This window comes from Antennarius striatus, chromosome 21, assembly GCF_040054535.1.
Source record: "Antennarius striatus isolate MH-2024 chromosome 21, ASM4005453v1, whole genome shotgun sequence".
Classification (NCBI taxonomy): Eukaryota; Metazoa; Chordata; class Actinopteri; order Lophiiformes; family Antennariidae; genus Antennarius; species Antennarius striatus.
Window position 1 is genome coordinate 10,383,040 of NC_090796.1, and position 23,639 is coordinate 10,406,678.

Here is a 23,639-nt window from a genome sequence, read left to right on the forward strand (position 1 = left end):
GAGATATGGAACTGGTTGATGTACATGTCTTGAAATGAATCGAGCTATCCAAGACACATTAGTAAAAAGTTTTGATTTTAATTTTGGACTGTAATTTTCTGTTTGTTTATATGATTTCTCTATCTTTCTTGGTTATACATCATGAAATTGACTGCTTCTGTCAATTTCCTGTTGTATGTGGTGAAATAAACTGCTAAACTGTTTAGCTCTTCAAGTCATTTTAATTTTGCTTTTATGTGAATCTGAACAGGATCTGAACCTGATTTTTAGTTCAAAGTGGTAGCGAATAACATTTAAATGTGGCAAAGTCATGGTCTCTCTCCTTCTTTTTCTAGGCATGTTCGTGTTAAATGAAACAACGGGGATGATTTCCACAGCCAAGCCCCTGGACTATGAAACCAATTCCAGTTTTGTTCTGAAGGTAGAAGCAGACTCCATGAGAGTGGTGTCCTCAAACCTCCGGGCTCCCTCAAAAAGTAAGCGTGCTGTTAAGTTCATGAACCCTGCACCTCTGAAATTGATGAACTTGCTTTGATAGTGTGGCAGACCACCAACAATTTCAGAGTTTGTTCTCACTCAATGTAGAATGGAAAAACTACAGTGATTTCAAAATAACTACCCAGTCTACATATTTTCTTTGTAGAAATACACCCATGTCTCAATCGCTCTGCCTCTGGAGAGCTCCCTCTTCTTTATGTTCTCTTTATCTCACTTCGTTGTCTATAAAGAGCATCCACAGTCTTGGAAAACATGTTTTACTGACCTTAGCTGCTTTTTTTTTTATCACTGAACCACCTGTCAAACCTCTAGACTATATCAGCTTGTTCTTGTCATTGCCGCTGTTTTATAATGTTTGAATTTCCCCCTGCCTCCTTAATTTGGGTCTCAGATCTTTATTAACAAGCAATTCATGCAGCTCTACAGAATTTAATTTTCATACATACATAAAGTATATTTGCAGTGATCAAAGCAGTGAAGGTGGCATGGGGTTTGGGATATGGAAGAGTTTATCTGTAATGCTATTATTTTTCAGATATGGACAGAATGCATCGTGTGGGTCACATCAGTGTTTCAACTGAACCTGTTATTTAAAAAAAAAAAAAAAGCATTTCATTTTAATTGTTTTATACTTTTTTTCTTCTTAATCCTGCCTTATTTTTCTTACAGTTCTTTTCTTATTCTAACCCATCAAAAATTAATTTTCCTCCAATTTCATGTGGGAGGATAGATGGAAGTTTGTTTTCCAGAAATTTTAATTGAAATTATAACTGTAGTGAAAATGGCTCTAATAAGTCCCTATTTCTTATTTCGTCTATCTTTTTTCCCCTTGCCTTTGTCTGCCCTTTTTGTTTAAGTTTGTGCTGATTTTTTTTTCTTCCTCTGCCTTTCAAAACACATCTGCATGTCTTTATTCTAAGCAAAGATGCCCACATTTTTTTCTTTCTTCATCTAATTACAGTGTTTACCAAATGTTGTTCTCATTTCAACAAATTGTTTGAATTGAAAAGTTCAGCAAAATTTGAAACTTCAAGTAAACTAGTAGAACTCCAATTGGGTGACAGGTTTCTGATTCAAGTGAAGTTTGAAATTGCAGATACCTTTGTCTTCTGATGTCTATATTATATATTAGCACATTCTTATGATACCAAATTTTTCTGTAATTTGTTTTATGATTTTCCTACTGATTGTTTTGGAGTTCAGCATTTCATAGTTATGAGAATTCTTGTTCTTTTCTTTCTGACAGTTGATTAGGCCTTTCACAAATGTTGTTGGGTTGATTGGTTTGTATGTAGCAATTGAGAAACAAAAGCAAAATAGTTTGTAGCTTGAGGTTTCAATTAGACCAGGATTAGTTCAACTGTATGATTTCACTGCTGTTATTTCTCCTTTCATATGCAGCTTATTTTTAGTCCGTGTATGTCTTCCACAAGCTCATAAAGTGAAGCTAACAATCATTCAGTCATGACTCGCTTAGACTGTCCTACCCTTTGATCTCTTTAGAAACTTCTAAACCACTGAAAGCTAATTTTAAATTTTGGTTTTTTTACCATCATTAAGATGGTCATATATTAAAATATGGGCTTATGTAACCAAAGTATAATGCACAGTTTCAAAGTCCTTAATGCTTATTAAGGACATGCGCAACTCCTGGTTGCTAATGAAACATTTTTAATTTGTCTCTTATTTAATCATTAATCAGATATGTTGTGGGAAAACAGAAGTTAAACTAAGCAAGCTCAAGTCATCTCACAAATTGCAATGAAAACCAGGTGCAATTCTAGTGCTCGTGCTTACTGAGGGAAAATGATTAAGCTGTACATAGTCCCCATCCTCTGTTCCATATGTACCTATCATACATTTAATTACATAAGAGCTATTCCACAAGTGTTAAACTCGAGGAGGTGTCTTTCTTTGTGTCACTAATGTGTAAATAGTTGTCCAACTCATAAAAACAATTATTCTGTTTATTTTAAGGTGAGTGAAATACAAACATTGTGACAAAATAATTAATTTCATGAACACAAGGGTGTTTCAAATCTCCTTCCATGCCTACAGGAATATTAACTCATCACAAATTCACACAGTGAAAATCATTTTGAGTAAAGGAAAGATTTTAATAGCAGCTACATTTCTAATCTGAGTGACACTGACAGGTATTTTCCCTGTATGTCCATCAATCTTCTTTCTTTTTTGCTTATCTTCAACACAGGTTGGAATACAGACCTTAAACTAATATAGTAGTAGTTCCTCTGAATAGGGGGACTGATCTGGCTAGAGGTTATTTTTCATCAGTAACTATTTGTCCTGACAGTTATTTTCTTGGATTATTTATGGTTTGCTTTTCATCCCTGTAGCTTTTTCCTTAAGCGTAAAACACACATTGTGTATCTTATGAAACGTCTGTATTAGAAGTTCTATCTAGTTCCTCAAGCTGCACTACACAGCTGTTGTCAACAAATAAAATATCAGTTTTTAGAAAGCCAGTGGAAGTTTACCGGTTCTAACTATATATGTTGTATGTGTACCCTAGCCAATACAGCTAAGGTGGTAATTGACATCCAGGATGAGAACGACCACCCACCAGTTTTCAGCAAGTCTCTGTATATTGGAGGGGTTGCAGAAGATGCTAAAACTTTCACCTCAGTCCTACAAGTACAGGTAAGAATAAAACACACATACACATATAAATATACAATTAAACTGTAGGGTAGATAAAACATTAAAACACATGACAATACAATGCAACTATAAGTAAGCTTTGAGTTTACTTGCATACTTACATTGCATTGCCATCACTTTTAACATATGTGAAGCAAATTATTTTTATTAACAAATTAGCAGTGGATATTTGTCATTATTCCTGTACTCACTCTTTGGCTACTTTCCTGCTGCTAAACCTGAAAGCTCTGCTGTTGCTACAGCCTATTAATGTTTCAAAAGCCCTGCATCTGCCCCAGCAGCCACCCCTGTAAGTCCATTCACCCCCGAGGAGCAAGTTCGTATCACCAGTCCTTACTACGTTCCACCTTCCACCTGCTATTCCTTGTGAACAAACCCAAACGCTAACAATAATGTTTTTGTACAGAGACTTTCTGGAGAATTCATCTACATTCAAATATCGGGGATGCTTGGTTTGTAATTGTCCATGAATGACATCAAACTTCCCTTTTTGTTTAAGTTCTTGATGAAACTTTCAAATTTCAACTGTGCAACAAATCTAATTCTCTTTGGTCTATCCCAGCATATTTAAAAGATGAAGTAGAGGACTACACAGAACAACCTCTGGATGCATGATCTTGTGATTTATTCATTTTCGTGCTCACTTCATCTGCTTGTAGGGGTCACAGGGAACAGTATTCTATCCCAGCTGGCATAGGGCGTGAGGCAGGGCAAACTCCGGGCAAGACGGCAGTTCACCACAGAGCTAGACAGAGATATACAAACACGCACACACACTCACTCCTACTGGCAATTTGGAACGGTCCATTAACCTGAAGTGCATGTTATTGGAGGTGGGAGGAAGTCAGAGAACCCGTAGAGAACCCAAGCAGACACGGAGATAACATGTAAACGTCGCATGAAGCGGGACTCGAACCCGGAAACACCTTGCTGTGCAGCAACAGCGCTACACGCTGCGCTACCGTGCCGCCCTGGTCTTGTAGTTCATTTGACACATAATTTAGGGAGACAGCAACCACAGTGATTTTAGAGTGACAATGTGACAGACTGACTGTCATCACTGTAGCATGGACAGCCAGGTGGTAGTGAGAGTTAGCCTTCAATGAGCGGTTGCTGTCAGGCTCTCCATGTCTGCAGTGAAAATACAGCGAGGCCTCTGGAGCTAAGAAAAGCAGAGCCACATTCATGGCTCTTTGTTGCTACCTAATTCTGTGGTACATTTGTTGTAGCTGAGCCAGGTGCATAGCGAGCCTGTGTGTGCATGTGTGTGTGCATGTGTGTATGCGTGAGTGTGTGTGCGTGTGACTGTCAGAGTGTCAGTACGCAGCTATAGCTCTGACGTTTTTCATTGGATCATCATCAAGGGAACAAATGCAGTCATGCATCGCTTCTACAGCTGTCGTAAAGCACAAGTCTGAATTTCTGTGCCAGAATTGAAAAATGCCAAGAAATGGTTTTCAAGGTGTAAATTTACTGGTTGGCAGCAGGTTTTGAAAATGATCAATCTTGATACCTTCTTGTGGAAACCACAGTTAGGTTCTTTATTTCTATGCTAAGAACATTTTGTCATGGTGTTCATTTTGTAGTCTGAAATACGTTTGTGTAACAACAATGTCATGTTTTGTAAGTTGATTTCTTTTTTTGTTACAATGACTGATGCTCACATAGGTACTTCAGGCAGTGCTGGGATGGTGTCATTGTGTTTCTGTATCTCGAAACAATTTATTTTCTTTTTTTTTTAAACTGCTTGTACATCTAGTGTGTCGAAATGTGCAACATTTGAAGAATTGTACTAATATATGTGTAGTGCAGGGTGTAGACTGCAAAATGGTGAATGGAGCAGCACAACTCTTGGGGATTCATTCCAGGTTTATAAAAATACATGTACTGTATCTTGTAAGTTTCTAAATTTTAAACAGATGATGGCACGCTGAGCTATTTTCAACCCCTTAAATTTCATTTGGGTGGGAAATTGGCATAGTGAATAGCACCATTAACACCACCACCAAAAATCATGCAGTAGAGGTGAAATGGTGACTATTAATTGCCTGCAGGCTTAGTAGTTTGTTGTTTTGTGTGGTGAACTGGTGATTTTACCAATGTGTACCCCGCCTCATTATCACTCTACCACCCGCTCTGGTAGAGTGGGTGGTAGAGCGGGTCGTCTAGTGTTCCTAAGATCGGCAGTTCAATTCTCGCTCCGGCTCAAAAAAACACCCAAAGTGTGAGCTGACAGTGGGAGGTGTCAGCTCACCTCTGGAGCACTGCCGAGGCGCCCTTGAGCAAGGTGCTGTCCCCCTTTAAAAGTTGCTCATTTGGGGCGCTCCACAAAGGGGCTACCCGACGCTCTACCTCCCCCTGCATGCCTGCAGGCTTGTGTGTGTGTGTGTGTGTGTGTGTGCGCGTGTGTGTGTGTGTGTGTGTGTGTGTGTGTGCGTGTGTGTGTGCTACAGGGGCATGTACAAACTACCATGTATGCATGCATTTGAAGTATTACTAACTAGAGTGTGCTCTTAATTTCCCTTCTTGGATCAGACCAGTGTATAAAATATGGCACATCTTAATGCAACACTCAAAATATCAAATGGAAAAGTATCCAAGCCTGGCAGCTTTTGAAAACAATTCAGTTCAGCTCAAAAAATATGCACATATTTCTAGAAGCACTGCTTCACCCTATAGATTTACAGATTTATTCTTTATCTCTTTGTTTCGCCCTCGATATCTGCCTCTGTGTGCATGTTAAGACACACATTCCTTTTATTTCTTTCATTATACACAACTTGGAAAATTTTTAAAATTCTGTAAACAACTGGGGGTGGCGCTCACATTATGGAAATGCCTTTCAAGACCTAAAATGGGTCACAGAGTATATCTCTTTCACCTTCTGTCTAAGAAGTCGCAATATACAGTATTTTAATGAGCACGGATACCACAGGAGACTTGAGACAGGGACTCCGGCAAAAAAGTCATCAGCTTTAATATTTTATCGCAGTTTTTTAAATCATTCTTAGATATTCCTGCTTCATAAGATCATATTCAGTGAAAGTGATAGGAAACTTGAAAGGATACATTCAGCAAAGAGTCACATTCAGAATCAGAGATTCTTTTCTCACACACGAGAATCAGATAACTGAATTTATTATTCCTTTGCTGAAAACATCTGAGGTGGTGGTTTCACATACATATTTGAAATGTTGGAACCAGTTTACAAGAACCTTTTCTGTAATCATCTGACCTCTTTAAATACCTGAGGACTGACGGGAGGAGCTAATAGCATGCTAGTAGAACTAATCAAATGGAATTGCAATAAGTCTGGAGGATGTCGGGAGGAGAGAGAAATGATGGTTAAAGAAAGACAACTGGAACCCTGCTGGGACACAATCTGACTGGAGAGAAGAGAAAAAAAGATTTATGTGGTTCATCGGCTGTTAAACAGGTGGAGTAGGATGGACTATAAAAATGGATGCAGGATGCACTATTAAGTTTGAAAACGTGCAATTTTAATCTCAGAGCTATGGGTGAAGAATAATTGATTCTATCATCTGTCAAGGTGTCTAGGAGTTGTCTAAGCCAAGTGTGTGTGTGTGTGTACATTATACATTTTTCTGCGTGCATCATTTCATGCCGAGCTGTCATGCCTCTAGAAACATGCTCAAGTGCACATGAAGGAGTTATTTCAGAACACAAATTTCAATTAGATTACACTTGTCTCAAATTAGCAAACAATAACATTCTTTTGTTGTTCTTATTCAATTTAAGTCATCCCATGATGCTTCCAATGCTTGTGGCAACATAAACAATGCAAATGCATTAGAAGGGGGTTTTGTATTTATATCTCTTAAGCCTGAATCTCCCCCTTTACATTAATAATCATTCAGACTTTCACCACAGTGGCAACTGAACCTATAGCCTGTAACTGATTAAAACCATACATTTGTGGTAATATGAGCTGGGTGCCTGTGGTGACAGGCAAACAAATCAAAAGCAACACACTGTTCGTGAAGCGTTTTTCATCTCTCAGCAGGTGTTGATCTCGCAGAGAAATGGGTGGAGCTAACACAGAATAACTTCTGTATCATGTCACTTCAGTGCGATGTGGCATACTTTTTTTCCCCCTCTGTCTGCCAGCATTGTAGTCTGAATAAAAAGAAAGATAATCAACATGGCAATGCCACTCAGTAACATTCAGAGAACACCTTGTGGATCTCTAGAGCAAGGATGTCAAACTCATTTTTCACCGAGGGGCACATCAGCATAATGGCTATATAAAGGTCAGATGTAACTTAAAAATGTAACTAAATGTAACTCAATGTAATGTAATATAAATGCAATTACTCCTTAATATTAAATACTGTAACTGAATTTATTACTCATTCAAGTTAGAAACATTACAGTTGCACAGAAAAAATATGTTTGTCTGTATCTCTATTATGATAAATCCTTTTAATTTGTCAGGCTATTAAACCCACAGAACTCCATCAATCTAGGATCAAACTACCCAAGTAAATAAAGAAAAATAACATCAAACACAAGTTAGGACATTAACTTTGTTCACAAGGTTTTTGTCATAGTTAAAATGTGCTGAATTACTGCTTTGTGGGAAATGTAAATTTGGTCAATTTGGTAAATTTGGTAAATGTGGCGGGCAGTTTTTGGCCCCCGGGTCTTGAGTTTGACACATGTGCTCAAGAGGGACTAAAATGCTGCTGCAATTACTGCTTAGCCAGAAGAATTATGAAAACATGTAAAGGCCATATTTGCCGTTGTTACCTTATTTATGACTTTCATCTCCCAATTGTTTTGCATCTTGCAACCAAAATACAGTATGTCCTTTATTTTTTTCTGTTTGCATCGTTATGAGAAGACAGAATACAAACCAAATTTTAAAAAAAATGAATTTGACAACTTTTCAGATGATAATGCACCCCATCGCACTACAGATACACTATTGTAGACCAGTTTCACAGTAAAAAGTTTACATTTCTTTAAGGGAACAGACATGCAAATACAGTAATCCCTGGTGCATTCGCACATCGACATGTGCAACTTCACCTCATCACAGATTTTTAGTATGTGTTCACATGATACCGTACGTGCATTCTTTTGGCTGACGGCATCCGGAAGTGCGCTACGTTCTGTTAGTCTTGGGACGCAACACACTTACGTGAGACACACAAGTGCTTTAAACAGTCGATAAGAGTGTGGGAAAAGGTAATACAGACAGAATGTGTATTAATATCAGTATGGGGAGGTTTCATAAACATTTAAATTACCCTAAATAATCAGATAAATAGTTTGTCACTAAATTGCGAAATTCGTATTTGCATGTGGTTCCTGGAATGCATTAACTGCGAGTAACGAGGGCACACTTGCATTTAAATTTTTAACATGTCAGCATCAAGTTTAATTCAAGTTTCAGAACTCCCCTTTGGCACTAAAGTATTTGTCTTTATCTTGTAATAATAATCATCATCAAACTATGTAAAAAATATGTAAGATTTTTTTTAAAATGTAAAGAAATATACATCCTAAAAATAAATCAGTGCCTCATATATTAAAAAATAAAAATCAGGGTAATAATAGCAAAAACTAAAAATGAACACAAACTAGTAGACAGTCAAACATTCCATCAGTCATGTCACAAAATAGTCTGAAGTGTGTAGCATCATGAACGGCAAATTCAGTTGCCTTCTCCACATTATTTTATACAGCTCAGCAGTGGCACCAAATCACAGTGACACTAATGATGAGGCTGCAGTTTCGTTTTCTTCTTCGTCTTGCTTTTGACACTGTGTTGTCATCTGTCTGCAACAGTTTCAGTCATTGTGAATAAATAAGCTCAAGTGAGCAGGAAACATAGTGTTTGTCTTTATTTTAGCTTCTGCATTGTTGATTTTCTGTCAAAATGGACAACACACTGGATGGGAAGAGCTGTAAAAGCACCCAAATGTTTCCAGTACCTTCATTTCACTTTTGTAAGGACACAAAGTGACACTTTAAAATTTTCACTCTTCAGTCTCCACCACTTTTTGTCACACAGTGGATTTTAATTGGGGAGGATTGTTGGAAGTTTTGACTCAAATCTACACACACACGCGCACACACATACACACGCACGCATGCACACGCACACGCACACACACACACACATAAAAAGTACACCCTTTATAGCAGTCTGTTTTGGAGGCATCATAAAGTATAAACATACAATCCATAGACAAATTGTTTTATGAATTGTGCATTACATGCACAGTATATTAAGTATAATTTACCATAAATATATGTATACTTTATAACAGTTAAGGCTTTTAATTTCTGTGTTCTCTCATTTTTTGCAGTTTCATCTGATTAAAGTTTTTGTGTCTATACCAACTTATTTCATTTTAATTTGCTTTTTTTTCCTCCAGTATTGTGGCCACATTAAATATTCAATGATATTAAAAGTGATGATTGATGGTTGATATTGCTGAAAGTGTTTATCTGTTACTTAAGTTATCCTAAAGTATATCAGTGTAATTTCCTCTCTGAGTCCTGGCTTTCTCCCTCATGGGTCTATATCTATGCCTTCTATTTTCCTTTATTTTTCGTGCTTAGATTTTTTTATTCCCTGGCCATGACAAAAATATGTTTCATTTGTTTCATGCCATTATATTGTTTCCTTGGATGTAGTTGGTTTCTCAGAGCAGAATGCCTAGTCCCAGACCCTCTTGTAAAGACCCAGTAATAAATCAATGCCTGTCTGAGTATGTGTCTGGATATGAATGTGGGGCTTGAATAAATGTGTGAATGAGAGACTTGACAGAACAGATTAATACACCTGGATACAACTCAAAGTACTACTTTAAACCTAGCACCTACCCTGCTGCTGATTCAAGGCACTTAATCAAATAATACAAGTTTTAAAAGTCTGTTAGGAAGTTTCCCCACCAGACAGACAGGTTATCATTCATGACCTAATCAGTTTAGATGGCAGTGCTGCATATGTATTAGGTTCTCAAATGAGGTGGTGGGATTCCTATTTATATCATAATGAGAATCATCAGAGATCAAAAAATTGATAATTACGAGGAAAAACAACAATGGCTTGATCAGTGTTGTTTGTACAGATGATGATGATGATGAAAATTCTTTGTAATAACGAATGTAATGATGATTGCAATTAAGGCACTATGGCTTAATTCTTCTTTTCATTGTTTACAGGCCTTCGACCAAGACACCGGTAACTATAGTTCTATGATGTACCGACTCATCATTCCGCCTCCGGCTGGTAAAGACACTAAAAACAACAAAGACGGCTTTGTTATCGAACCGTACAGTGGCGTAGTGAAGACTGCGATCATGTACCGCAACATGAGAAGATCATATTTTAAGTTTGAGGTGGTTGCTACAGACAACTACGGTCAAGGACACAGCAGCAAGGCAGAAATAGTGGTGTGTGTCTTTAAGTTGATAATGGTCCTATGAGGGTTATTTCATTTCATACTCTACATGTCTCTTAAAACAATGCAAACTGTAGTTAAATATAATTGTGATGAGATTTATTTGACTCTCAGAAAGTACATTAAAGTATGAAAACATTCCTGTAATCTTGAAGCACTGTTGGATCAGAAATCCCATACAATACTTGTTTTTGCCATCATATGAAGTTGTCTAATTTACACAAGAAAAATAATATGTCCATCTTTTCTTGTCCTGTAGGTGTCAGTTGTGAACCAGTTGGACATGCAAGTGGTCGTATCAAATGTCCCCCCAACTTATGTGGAAAAACATAAAGATAAATTGCTCAGGTAAGGTACTTGATAGTGTACTATTTTCCCTTCTTTTTACCACCAAGACTTAAAAGTCTGTCCTGAAATTATTATTCTAAAAAGTTGAGATGTTATAGGAGAAAACACATTCCATCACTAATATTGACAATGAAACTGCTGCTCTACACAGAATATGAAGTTAAGAGTCTTGATTTGCTGTCCTATTATATTGCATAGCTAAATGAAGGATTTGTTAAGTAGGGGTTTTCATAAGAGGGAGTGAATCAATAATAGAGAGATCAACAAAACTTGACAGTCAGAGTGTATGTTTGAGCTAGAACCCACACTTATACTCGTGATGGATGGATGGATGGATGGATGGAGGTTTATTCATTAGCTACCCTTAAAACATGGTGTAAACACAATAACCACCACACTAAATGTGAGTTTGTTAGTTTGGAGAAATTGATTTTATCAAATAATAATGTCTTCCTTCATGGTCTACAAATATTCAAAGAAAATCACTCTTTCTATACTGAGCAAGAAGTGCAACTGCACAATTATTTATGTACATTTCTGCAATGTTCACTATCACCAGTGGCTCTTTCTACACATACAGAAAAATGCCGCTGTTTTTAGGTTACTACGCTCCTTTGCTTCAAACTCATAACTTGATAATGTTTTAAAAGCACATAGTGTATTTTCCCTGCCTCACTCACTTACTTGTTCTTTAAAACACACACACACAAGCACAAACGCATGCACGCATGCGTATACACACACACACACACACACACACACACACACACACACACACACACCTTAATGGGAACATTTCTGTTGTATAGGGTATAGAAATCAATCGTGCACAGTATGTGTTGGCTTCACTGCTGGAATGAAAAAAGTGTTTTTGTATGTTTGTAAGTGTGCTCTGTGACCTGAGCCTGAGGGCCTTGTCTTTGTATGTTTAAAAGTGTAAGCTACAGTAGAGTTTTATTTATGATCTCATTAATTATATATATATATATAAAATTCATTGTCAGCATTTTGGAACGATACGTCCAAGAACAAATACCAGGAGCAGAGGTTGTTGTGGAAACCATTGGGCCTCGCCGCCATGGTGATGGGCTGGAGATGGAAGACTATACCAAGTCGGACCTTATGATTTATGCCATTGACCCACTGACCAACAGAGCTGTATCCAGACAGGAACTTCACAAGTAAGGTTTCACATATCAGGACAAGTATAATAGATAGCTCTCCAAAAGCTTTATGTCATGAGATGAAGCATGTCCTGAATTTAACTTCAGCTCTTCTACAAAATAGAACAAAAATGTGCTGTCATGCTGTCATTATGCTTGAAGTTGTTAGAACAGCTTTTCATAAAAGCTGGAAATATTCTCTTTAATGAAAACACAATCTGTGAAGTCTGGACTTCATGGTAGGTTTTATAATTCTATGGTTTTATTATTTATAGCTTTTACCTCGGCTAAGGAGGAGGTCTGTTTTGATTTGTTTCTTTTATTCTGGCCTAAATTTCATTAAATGTTCTCCATAATCCATGAGGTTGAAGCACAACATAATTTTTACTTTAAGATTTATGAATCCGTTGAGGGCAATATAATTAGTATTATAATTTGTATTAGTCATATCATGTTTTTCCTATTTTTTTTTTCTATGTTTCTTTTTCCAACTATGTTTTTTGTGTCCTTTTTTTTGAAAATCAAACATTTACATTGGATTTGTTTGAGAAGTGCTATATAAATACTTAAAAATCAATTATGTCGCAATACACTGATAGTGGAATGACATGACCTCAGTTTTCAGGTATTTTGCTGACTGTATAATCAAACAAAAAAAGTCTAATATTTATTGACGAATACTCAATTTTTTTTGGTTGCTCGATTCTCAAGGTTTCTCGATGGTAAACTCTTGGACATCAATAAGGAGTTCCAGCCTTTTTTTCCTCCCGGTGGGCGAATTCTGGAGATCCGAACTCCTGAAGTAGTGACCAGTGTAAAGAAATCCATGCAGACTGTGGGCTACACAGAGGGGGCACTACTGGCCCTTGCTGTTATTATCATTATCTGTTGTGTCCCTGCCATACTAATCGTCATCATCACATACAGACAGTGAGTATGGATTATGTGTAAATGTGGAATTTAACTGTGAACTCCTCAAAGGGGTGCTCACTATTCAACGAGGCTGTCACTTATATCACTTAGTTCATCCCAGGGGCACTGCACCAAAAGGGAACATAAATCATCAAATGTACTGTTAAATCCATTGTTTTCAAGGAAAAAGATTTACAGTATCAACAGGAGAAAATCAAGTGACTGATAACTTGAGAGGTTGACCAAGAAATGTATATCCTTATTTCCAGAAATCAGTGAATGGGATATCAGAACATTGAGTAAAATCCCAAACGTAGTTTAAAGACATGCACACATTGATTGTATAATATACTTTGAAGCCGTTAAGCTTCGTTAAATTCTTCTTTTCATGTATTATTTTGAGAAATTATTCAACAATTGTATACACAAGGTACAAAATATGTGGGTCTTTAATGGGAGACTCTGAACAGGAAGGTTAAAATGATGACAAATTATTGAGAAAATGTATTTCTTTTTAGGAACTACAGGTGGTTAGAAAAAAATAAAACTAACATAGCTGGCAGTCTCTCCCTCAGGACGTCTATTTGCCCTATTTATCATTTTATCACTGGCTCCAGTTATTCCCCTGGATGATTCAGCATGGCAGCCTGTCCCATAGTGCCAATTCTAATAGTTTGTTTAGCTAACCAGCGTGAAAGACTATTACTTTCATCCATCTCCCTGAACACACACCAACAGGTGGACTAACAAACACGCATACTGAATGGGTCAGTGCACTTTGAAGAGAGCTACTCATCCTGAGACAAAATCCTGAGGGAGGACAGCAGTATAGAAGAAAGACAAGCATAATACTAATCATCAGTATAATCACCACTAATTCCTGTTGCTAAATGACTGTAATGAAAACCAATCACATGGCTTTCTTGTAAATCACAACCAGTAAGACAAGACTTATTCTGTGATTTATTTTCAAGTAATGTAAATCTTTCTGTCTTTCCCCGTTGCTCATTCGCTCTCCTCCAACCAGATTCAAAGAGTAAGTACTGCTTTTATACCGCTGGTCTAAAATATTCATGTTGGTGTTTTCTTAAATGCCTTTCATGGTGATTAATCTCTTGACTTTTATTGTGTAATATAACGGATGAGACCAGGAAGGACAGTGAGATGGGTAGGACAGCAGACAATCAAACAAATGAATCCTGAAGAACATCAGTAAATGTCCTAACTTGATGCTTTTATGAGACTATGTCCATGTGTGGTCATATTAGAGTCCAGGTGAGATGGGAAGAGCTACAAGAATCTTCCTATCAGATGAAAAACGTCCACATCATTATTTAAATGTTTCTCTAGTTTAATGAAGTGACAAGTTTTACTGTATATTCTTTGACTTTATACTTCAGAAAATTTTGGACTAAAATAAGTTATTACATATTGCATAACATGTTTCTGTAAGCTTGAACCTTGAGTTATGTAAATACTGTAGTTGTAGCCTAGTTGTGTTAAGGCATGTTAATTAGGACATTTATATTTTGTTAATATCTTGGATCTTTGAGTTTGGAGAAATGGTGGATCATCTGAAATCCCAGCATGCCTAAAAACAACACACCAACATACAGAAAAACACACTTGTACTTGGGTTTTTCTTTAGCTTTAGATAATCAACTGTGTTTTTTTCTCTTCTGTGTCCAGACGCCAGGCAGAGTGTGCCAAAACTGCCCGCATCCAGATGTCATTGCCTACGGGCAAACCTGGTGGAGGCCCCACCAATAACCTGTATGAGGAGCTTGGTGACAATGCCATGTAAGTCATGTGTGAAGTTGCATGTTCATTGATAACTGAAAGCAGAGGCATTAACATTATATTCACCACATCACATATCTTTGATTCTCAACTAACCATGTAAGGTAGAGCACAAGTCACTTTTTTTTAACCATACATCCTTAATAGAAATATTTAAAAAAGGACAAAACTGTTACAAAACTATCTGCAACCCTTAGACACAGCATTAGATTCTGGATATTCTAGATGCAGCACATACTTCCACACATAACTGATATGTGTGAAGACTGACTAGCTTCACAACTATACTTAAAGGTAACATTTCAAATCTCGAGCTACTTTTAATTCATACCGATCAATCATGAGGTTACTGCACTCACAGAAAATTGGCAGCAGGCTTTATCCTGTGAGAACTGCTGTTCAGCATCTTCTTATGATTTTGTTGCTCCAAATATTTAGAGAAAATTTGATGTGCATTATACATAACTATCTTTGAAGTCTATTTGGAACATGGAGAGCTTTTTCTCAGCATGAGGCAACAACTCACATGAACCTCCTCACTATGATGCAACTTGTTGATTTGCCACTTGAGTTGACTTTTTTTTAATGGTGCCAAAATGAATCCTAAAACATGAGCACTTCACTTGCAAGGATTTATGGGCAGAGTTGTCCCTCGAAGTTCTGCTGTGAATGTATCCTTGAAGCTTTATAGTTCTGGAGACTGTGTTTTACTACTCATTTTGGTGTGTTAGGAGAGGTTGGCATTATGTAGAGTCCACCACTATCATTTTATAAACCAAGCATGACTTGTTACTCTTTATCAGATTAACACAAGACAAAACTCTGATCGTGAATGCATTGAAAGTCATAAATAAACCCTGCAATTTTATCTTTCGAGTTCAACTGCATTCAGCTTTTTCATTGTCAGTCACCAGTTGCAATGTGTGCCAATATTCCTACTGCACAAAATGTTAAAATGTCAAAGATCCGCCTACAAAATAACAGAAGCAGGAGCCATCACATACAATTTACTTATGTTGTGAATTTTTAAAAATATACAGTATTTACTACATTTTAACCAGCGGGCATCCTCTCTAGTTCATGTGTTTTTATGGATTGGTGACTTTAAGTGAAATTGTATGGAAAGAATAAGTAAATGTATCATCTAAGAGTATCTTTTTATTGATCAGTCATTCTGTCATATTGGAAAAAGTAACTTTTTTTATTAAGTTTTAATTTTATGGTCATAGGCCAGAAGCACCAAACTGAAGCAATAGAAAATATTTTGTTGATGATTTTCAGTGCCCACATTTCTGTAAATCCTGGAAACTTGTCGAGCATGCACGTCAAGATGTATTTTAATTTTCGTTGGAACGTTCTCTCTCTCTCTCTCTCTCTCTCTCTCTCTCTCTCTCTCTCTCTCTCTCTCTCTCTCTCTCTCTCTCTCTCTCTCTCTCTCTCTCTCTCTCTGTTTCTCTCTCTCTCTCTCTGTTTCTCTTTCTCTCTAGGCAGTACATGGATAGTTAATTTATAAATTGTTACTGGAGCGTTAAGAATAGGTTGAGAGGAAGTCTTATCAGTATTACATGCATCACTGGTTTCCTGCCCGTCCTTGACATGTCTCCTCAGTTCCATTAACATGAGAGCAATTCATATGCAAGATTGTCAAAACTATTTCTAAATGACACAACAGTGTGTGTGTGTGTGTGTGTGTGTGTATTTGAGCACAAATGATGCCCTGAAAAATATTTGCAGAAATGAACTTGGATATGGGATAATTGAAATAAATGTAGACCATTATTTTTTAAGACCACTCTGGACAATAATTAATTTTATTGATAAGCTGCAGATGTTGTTTAATTGTGGCTGCTTGGATACTTTGTGTGTGTGTATATCTCAATATTCTGAATAGGAGCAAATAGTCCGCATTGAGCACAAAAAAATGTTGTAGTGCAGAAGTTTGCGCATACATAAGTATTGTCCATTATTAAACTGCTCAGTAAATTTATTTTCCAAGTATTTTACCTCTTTTAATTTCCTGTGGTGGCTTCTTTGACTATCTTTGATTTTAGTTTCTGTTAACCTAACCAAGATAAATTAATTTTTAATCAAGAGCAGCACAATGAATAAAGTTATATAATAATAATTAAATCATATTAATTTATATTAAGCAATACTATAGATTACTGCATCATCAATGGCTGTGCCACTAATTAAAATTATATTAAAGCTCTCATTTTTTAATTGCATTTTCTGCAGTTGTTCACATTTTACTTGTGATTTATTTCCAGACTATGTTTCTAGTTCCATTTTCTGGAGAAGGATACAAATATTATTGATGTTTCTGTGCAATAATTTATCCTTTTGACAGTAACATTCTGCTTATTTCTACTTGATTTGTCACTATATTATACCAGATAAAGGTTTTCTACCAGCTTTTTATATTATACCAGATAAAGGTTTTCTACCAGCTTTTTCCTAACTTTCATCATTTAACATCATTTTTTGCTATGATTTCATCACTCCTCTTCCTGTTCTGATTCTGAATGATAACATCTCTTATTCTCACCATCCATCTATCTTCATGTCTGACAGACAAAAGTGAGTAGGACTCTGAAAAAGGTTTCATCCTTGATTGTTTTTTATATTTTGCTGTAGCCGAGTTGTTGCTTTAGATTTGTGTTGTGTTATCCACATTTGTAGTTCCCTCGTTTCATGTTTCTAGCAAATTGTAAGAGTTGCCTCAGATTTCTGGCAGTCACCTAGGCATGGAAGTAGGCAGCCATGTGCCATGGAGTACCAACATTCTTTTTGCAGAGGTTCAGCAAAGTCTCAAACTTCACCACAGATTCCATTCTCTTCAACTATAGAGGAGAATATCTTTTTGTCAGCGGGGAATCTGCGTACTTTCAGAACTCCATGTCACACAAGTTGTCTCTCCCAGCTCAACCAGATGTAACATTGTTTATAGTCGTGACGCGGCAGTGTCTTTGTAGTGTACCACTTTTAGCGAACATAAAATCTATTTGCATTCCCTTCCTTTCTGTTTCAAGACACTTTTTTTTTTATTTCTCAGTGTCTTGCCCTTCTAGTAAAAATAACATGAAAAGAAAACACCATTACGTCTTTGAAGATTTGTCTTCCTCTCATTCCTGTACTCTATCTCTATGTCGTATATCACAAAACACCTCAAGTGTTTTTTATCCATTCCTCTGATGTCAATTCTCTAAAATATTTAAGCTAACCGTTCTTTGCATTATTTTTCTTGAATTTAAATTTCATTTATTTTCTGACTCCCTTCTCCATTTTATAATATAAAACTTCACTCCATCCTAATTTGTCTGCTATTTCTACCTTTATTCGATCCTGTTTCATCTTTCCTTCTTTTTCATCTTTTCTCAATCCATGTACCAGCCGGTTAAACCATAGTGGTGGTGGGAGTGGCGGCAGTCTGGATGAAACTGACCGCCAACGTCTGATTTCAGACTTTGCATCCCGAGCAATTGCTGCTCACAATCAGTGCATTGCTAATGGAGGGGTGCTCAACAATCTACCAAAGTCTGAGTCAAGTATCACCTTTTTATCTGATGAAAATCCTCTGACTATAAAAAATCCTATCTACCATGAGGACGGGACATTGAGCAGTCCAGAGACTCTTGGAAGAAGCCAGAGGAGAAGAGACCTTCTTGGAAATTTCTCCCCTACCAGAAAAGGCCTCCGAGATGCCTGGCTGAGACTCAGCTCTCATGGTGGAGATGTGGGATTTGGGGGGTACATTGGCAGTGATAACAGATGGGGATCTGGGATTGGACACAGCTGGACACTCCCATCAAGGTTGCATCGAAGAGACATGTATGACACTTTGAGACGCCAAGTGGTTATGGATCCTGTGCAGTGGGAGCTTGAACTTCTAAAAGCTGGGTTCAAAGAGAGTAAAGATGGTGGTCTGGATTCAGGATTTGACCGGGGTTTGGATTCAGACTTAATGGGAAGTCCAAGTCTAGAACCAAAACTAACGGTCAAAGAACAAGCAAGACAGTTTGAGCAACAGGCACTCCAGGAAATGAGGCAAAGGCAGAACAGAGACTCACGAGGATCTTTGTCACCCGATATCCTTCTTTCAGTTTTCCCTGAGTCTCCTCAGCATAACAAACCCACCCCCACCCATGGTCTCCCAGCTATTGAGGTTAGAGATGCCCCCCCAAGTATAATTGTCACCCAAAGTGATGGAGGGACCCCTCCACCAAGTCACAAGCCAACTCCACCTGTACTACGGCGTTTCGGGGCAAATTTAACAGGAAGTCAGGGTGCAGATGAAACACTTCAGATCCATTTAGAGGTTATCCCTGATCCTCCATCAACTCCACCACCACCACCTCCATCCCTACCACCTCCATCCCTACCACCTCCATCCCTACCACCTCCATCCCTACCACCTCCATCCCTACCACCCCCATCCCTATCATCTCCAACTCTAACTCCACCATCCTTTACATTTGCTCCTCTCCCTCCTCCCTCTCCTTCTCCTTCTCCTCCACATAAAGCCTCCTCTCCTCCACCTTTTTCTCTTCACTCATCTCATTCCAACCATACAGAAAAGCAGGTTCCTCCTCCCCCCCCTCCTCCTCCCCCCCCGCCTCCTCCCCCTCCTCCTCTGTCACCCTCACTTTTGCGTCCATCGACCTTTGTCCTCCCGTCACTTTCCGAGGCACCAGCCCTGCGGCCAGTTTCCCTTCGACCAGTGTTACCACCCCAACCTGTGGAACCAGAGCCTCCCCGAAAAGAGCTGAAAGGAATATTAAAGAACATCCAAAACATTGCGGACATTGAAAAGTCTGTTGCTAATATGTTCAGCCAGATAGATCAGAAACAAATCCCTTTCAAAAAGGTTATGAAAAGCAGAGCCTCCATGGATTCTCTTGATTCACTTGACTCCTTAAATGCTCTATCAGGAAGAGGAGTAGGAGTGGATGGTGGTGAAGGGGGTAAAGATGAAATGGTGGTAGAAGAGGAGTCTCCTGATCTACCTCCTCCAAGGACTCAGCCCAACCCAAACATGGACTCTATTGTGGAAGAACTTGAAAAACGATTCCCGTCTCAGTCTACAGTTCTCTAGTCTTTACTTTAAATAATCGAGTGCAGCAGAGCTGTCAAGGGACTACTGTTCAAAATGGTAAAGTGGGATACTGTGTGATTTGGTAGCAGTGCTATGGTTGTGTTCCTCCTGCACAATTTCCCGTTTTCTGTATAAAAACAAACTTGGCCCAATATCAAATCTATGGGTGGAGCAGAAATGTTTGTTCTTTGGAATTTGATTATACTTGTTGCAAACAGTAAATTTGAAGAAGACAGTGTGAAAAATCTTGCATAGCCCTTACACAAGACGTAGCCACTCATAGATAGTAGATACACTCACATTATTTTAAATTTTTACTGTTTCATTATTACTAAAGTGGTTTCATGAATAAGGAGGAAATTCTAATGCAGTTACAGTATTAGGTACATTTTCTTTTTTCCCATATCATTTATCCTCAAATTCTGGCAGGACTTCAAATGTCTGGTAGTGAAAAAGACATAGTTTAAAGGCTTACTCATTAATTGCTCCTACCATTATTTTTCTAATTAAAATGGAATTTAAAAGAAAATTAACTTCTAAAGCTGTAGAAGTTGCAAAATGTCTCCTTGCTATTTTCCAGAACAACTATCATAAAGATTTTGCATTTCTGCCGAGTAATATAACAATAACACGGTGACTATTTTTATCGATTACAAATTATAATCTCTGCAAGAGATATGTTTAGGAGGGCACTTACAGATGTGGGTCACTATACTTTTGAATCGGTTTAAGACACATTGCATCCATCAAAGCTATGGAGGACTCAAGTCACAGTGAAGGAGAAACTCAATCACAAATGTACAATGTTAAACTTGTCAGCTTGGATTGAATTCCTCTGGAAATTGGTTCTTTTCATTTTCTTAGCATGGCTATCTTTGCTGAAATGCTTCGAACAACCAATAGCCAGTGACGGAATCAGGGTTTTTACTCTCCTTTTGATCAATATTAACTTCAAATGCTGTAACACGTATAGATTCCCTTTGCTGCACACTGACATACTGTCTGTTTCTGTCTGATGCTTTGTAAAAACTTTCAAACTTTGTGATTAATTTGAGTCAGTCTTTCCCAATCCTGTGTGTCCAAAAAATAACCTTTGGTTTTAGTTAATAGTGTTTTTTAATCATTTATCTCTAGTTCCCCAGACAGTCCATCTGTTTTCAGTCTGTCTTCTATACATTTTGTTTTGATTTGGGCCAATTTTGTCTGTGTATCCTGAATTATTACTCTTGTCTTTTAATCTTCCACAATGTTATATGAATAATTATTTTTAAAAGAAAATAATGGTCAGTGCGTAGGTTCGTAGGTTCATGTATAAGTTAAAAACATGTCTAAAACATCTATGTATTCTAGATATGACCTGGTGGTCTGGTCTAAAACATGTTATTTTTAAAGATGTGCTTTTTCTAGTCCATTTTGTTGTTTTCTTAAATTTTGTATGTTGGGTACTTTGGGAAATTATTAATAATGGAAAACATAAAAATAAAATCCACTTGGGATGTTTTTATCAATAAAATATGTGGCAGACTAAAAGTGAGACATGTTACTATCTGGTAAAGGCTGCACTCACAACTCACAAAAAATTACAGAATAACCTTAGTAGCGGACAAAACATTTTCCACCTTGTATTTTGAGTACTAGAACACTAATTACTGAAAATTTGCTTTCATGTTAGACTGTAAGCAACTATACTGGTTCATCTTGACCGGCTTTAATCTAGTGTTCTGTTATCTGTCATTTGATGAGCTTGATTGAAGAACAAATATTACAGCTGCACCCCCTGGTGTTTTTTATTTTTACAAAAAAAAAAAAAGCAATCAGTATACTGTATAACATTAATGATAAAATAAATGGAACGTTAGACCCCTGTGCCATAATCAAAGCTGAGCCAGTGTTTTGACAGTTCTAAATCAGTGCATGTAGAGGGAGACCCTTATATTTTTATAAATGCACTGAAGGCCCCCTTTGTTTTTTGTTTTTTTACATGGCCTGAAGCGTCATCTTAGAGTTTGTACACAAACATTTAGTCACGCAAAATGTTTGTCATAAATTACTCATAATTTCAACTGTGTCAAGTTTTTATTTACATTTTATATACATATGTCTTGGCATTCATGTCTTGCACCATCAAATGTAATGTAAAAAAAAAAGAGGTTTCATGTGGTGCTAGTCTTATCATTTAAGAAGAATTATCTGTAGGGAAATATTTTTTTCAATCTATATATTTTCACACATGTAGATATACGAGTTAAAAACACACAGGGCCTGTAAGCATGCAAGGGAACAGCTTGAGGGGTTGCTGCCTTGCTCAAGGGCAAGTTAACACTCCATATATTTGGTCTATGTGGGACTTGAACCGGTCACCCTTCAGTTCCCAAGCCAATTCACTATTAATACTCCAATAGTGGACTGAGCTATTGCTGTCCCCCATAATCAAAACATCTCAAATGTGCTTATAAGAATGAAAATTTATTTCACTTGTGATGTGAAACCAAAATCTTTGCATATGCAAGAGCTCTGGCAGCAGCAGATTCCACTACCATCTGTTTGCATAGTTTCAACAAGTTCTCTCCAGACTGATACTGTCATCAGGAAGTGACAAAAACGAATGTGTCCCATAAGACAGCTTGTCACTAATGATCTTATCTGGGCAACTAGATCAAATCTTAATATACAGTCAAATAAAGCAAACATCTGAGATAATCAAGTGACGATGAGGCTTTGTACTGTCAGATTCCCAACACACGCACACACACATACACACAGGAAAACACCCTACATTAGATGCATTAAGCAGTTTGCAGGAAGGGTTTCATCTGTGGGTTTGAAATGGTTTATGTAAAGATTTGCTTTCAACCTCTGTGAGCTGTTATTACACACACACACACACACACACACACACACACACACACACACACACACACACACACACACACACACACACTGTATTTTTATTGTCTCCCAGATGATTCTGCTTCCCTTTTTTTACTTCTTTTTTTGTCTTTGCTACAGAACAGACATCATATTTTGGGAATATTTCTCATTTACAACATCTGTGAAAGCGTCCATCCATCAATTTTTTATATACGAAACATTTGCTATGGTTTCGTTTAATGCTGCTTATCTGCTGTGTGGGTCACAAATTCCGTTTAAGCAGAATATATTGATACATACCGGTAATTGTGAAACACAATCATGAGATATTGCAAATCAGAGGCTTTTATGAAATTTTTAATTCACATTTTTGGACAACATGCCTGTTAATATTTACATTAATATAGAAGGTAATGTTATACAGGCTTATCTACGAACATCTCTGAAACTATAGGAGTTTGACGTGATTATTTGTATAGGTATCTATATGGACTAGACTTTGGGAACATTTTTATTTCATTTAACTTACATTTACTTCCTTTGGTGAAACAAAAAAAAATCACTTTTTTTATGGAAACATAACAAATCCTACATGTTATTCCATCATTCTCAGCTGTACATTTTTTTGTCTATTAAATATACAACTGCGCAAACCCTCAACACACATTTGAACAGTGTTGACATGTGTATTAGCATGCTGATGCTGCAGCTGTTTAACTCAAAGCAGTATGTCTAAACCCACCATCAAAGAGTTGCTAGCGTAACAGTACACTCAGTGTTGTCTCAGCTTGTCTTGATGTCTGTTGTGTTTCTTGACCTGCAAATTGTTAT

The 23,639-nt window shown here is 37.3% G+C and overlaps 1 protein-coding gene across 1 annotated transcript in view; it reads left to right on the forward strand.

The window, feature by feature from the left end:
- LOC137588861 (protocadherin-15-like) overlaps positions 1-23,639 on the forward strand; it is a 139,112-nt gene that overhangs the window by 94,869 nt on the left and 20,604 nt on the right. The window contains 8 exon segments of the mRNA XM_068306167.1: positions 336-476; positions 3,032-3,159; positions 10,381-10,611; positions 10,879-10,967; positions 11,972-12,148; positions 12,842-13,060; positions 14,070-14,078; positions 14,732-14,842. Of these exon segments, the coding sequence (XP_068162268.1) occupies positions 336-476; positions 3,032-3,159; positions 10,381-10,611; positions 10,879-10,967; positions 11,972-12,148; positions 12,842-13,060; positions 14,070-14,078; positions 14,732-14,842 (1,105 nt within the window).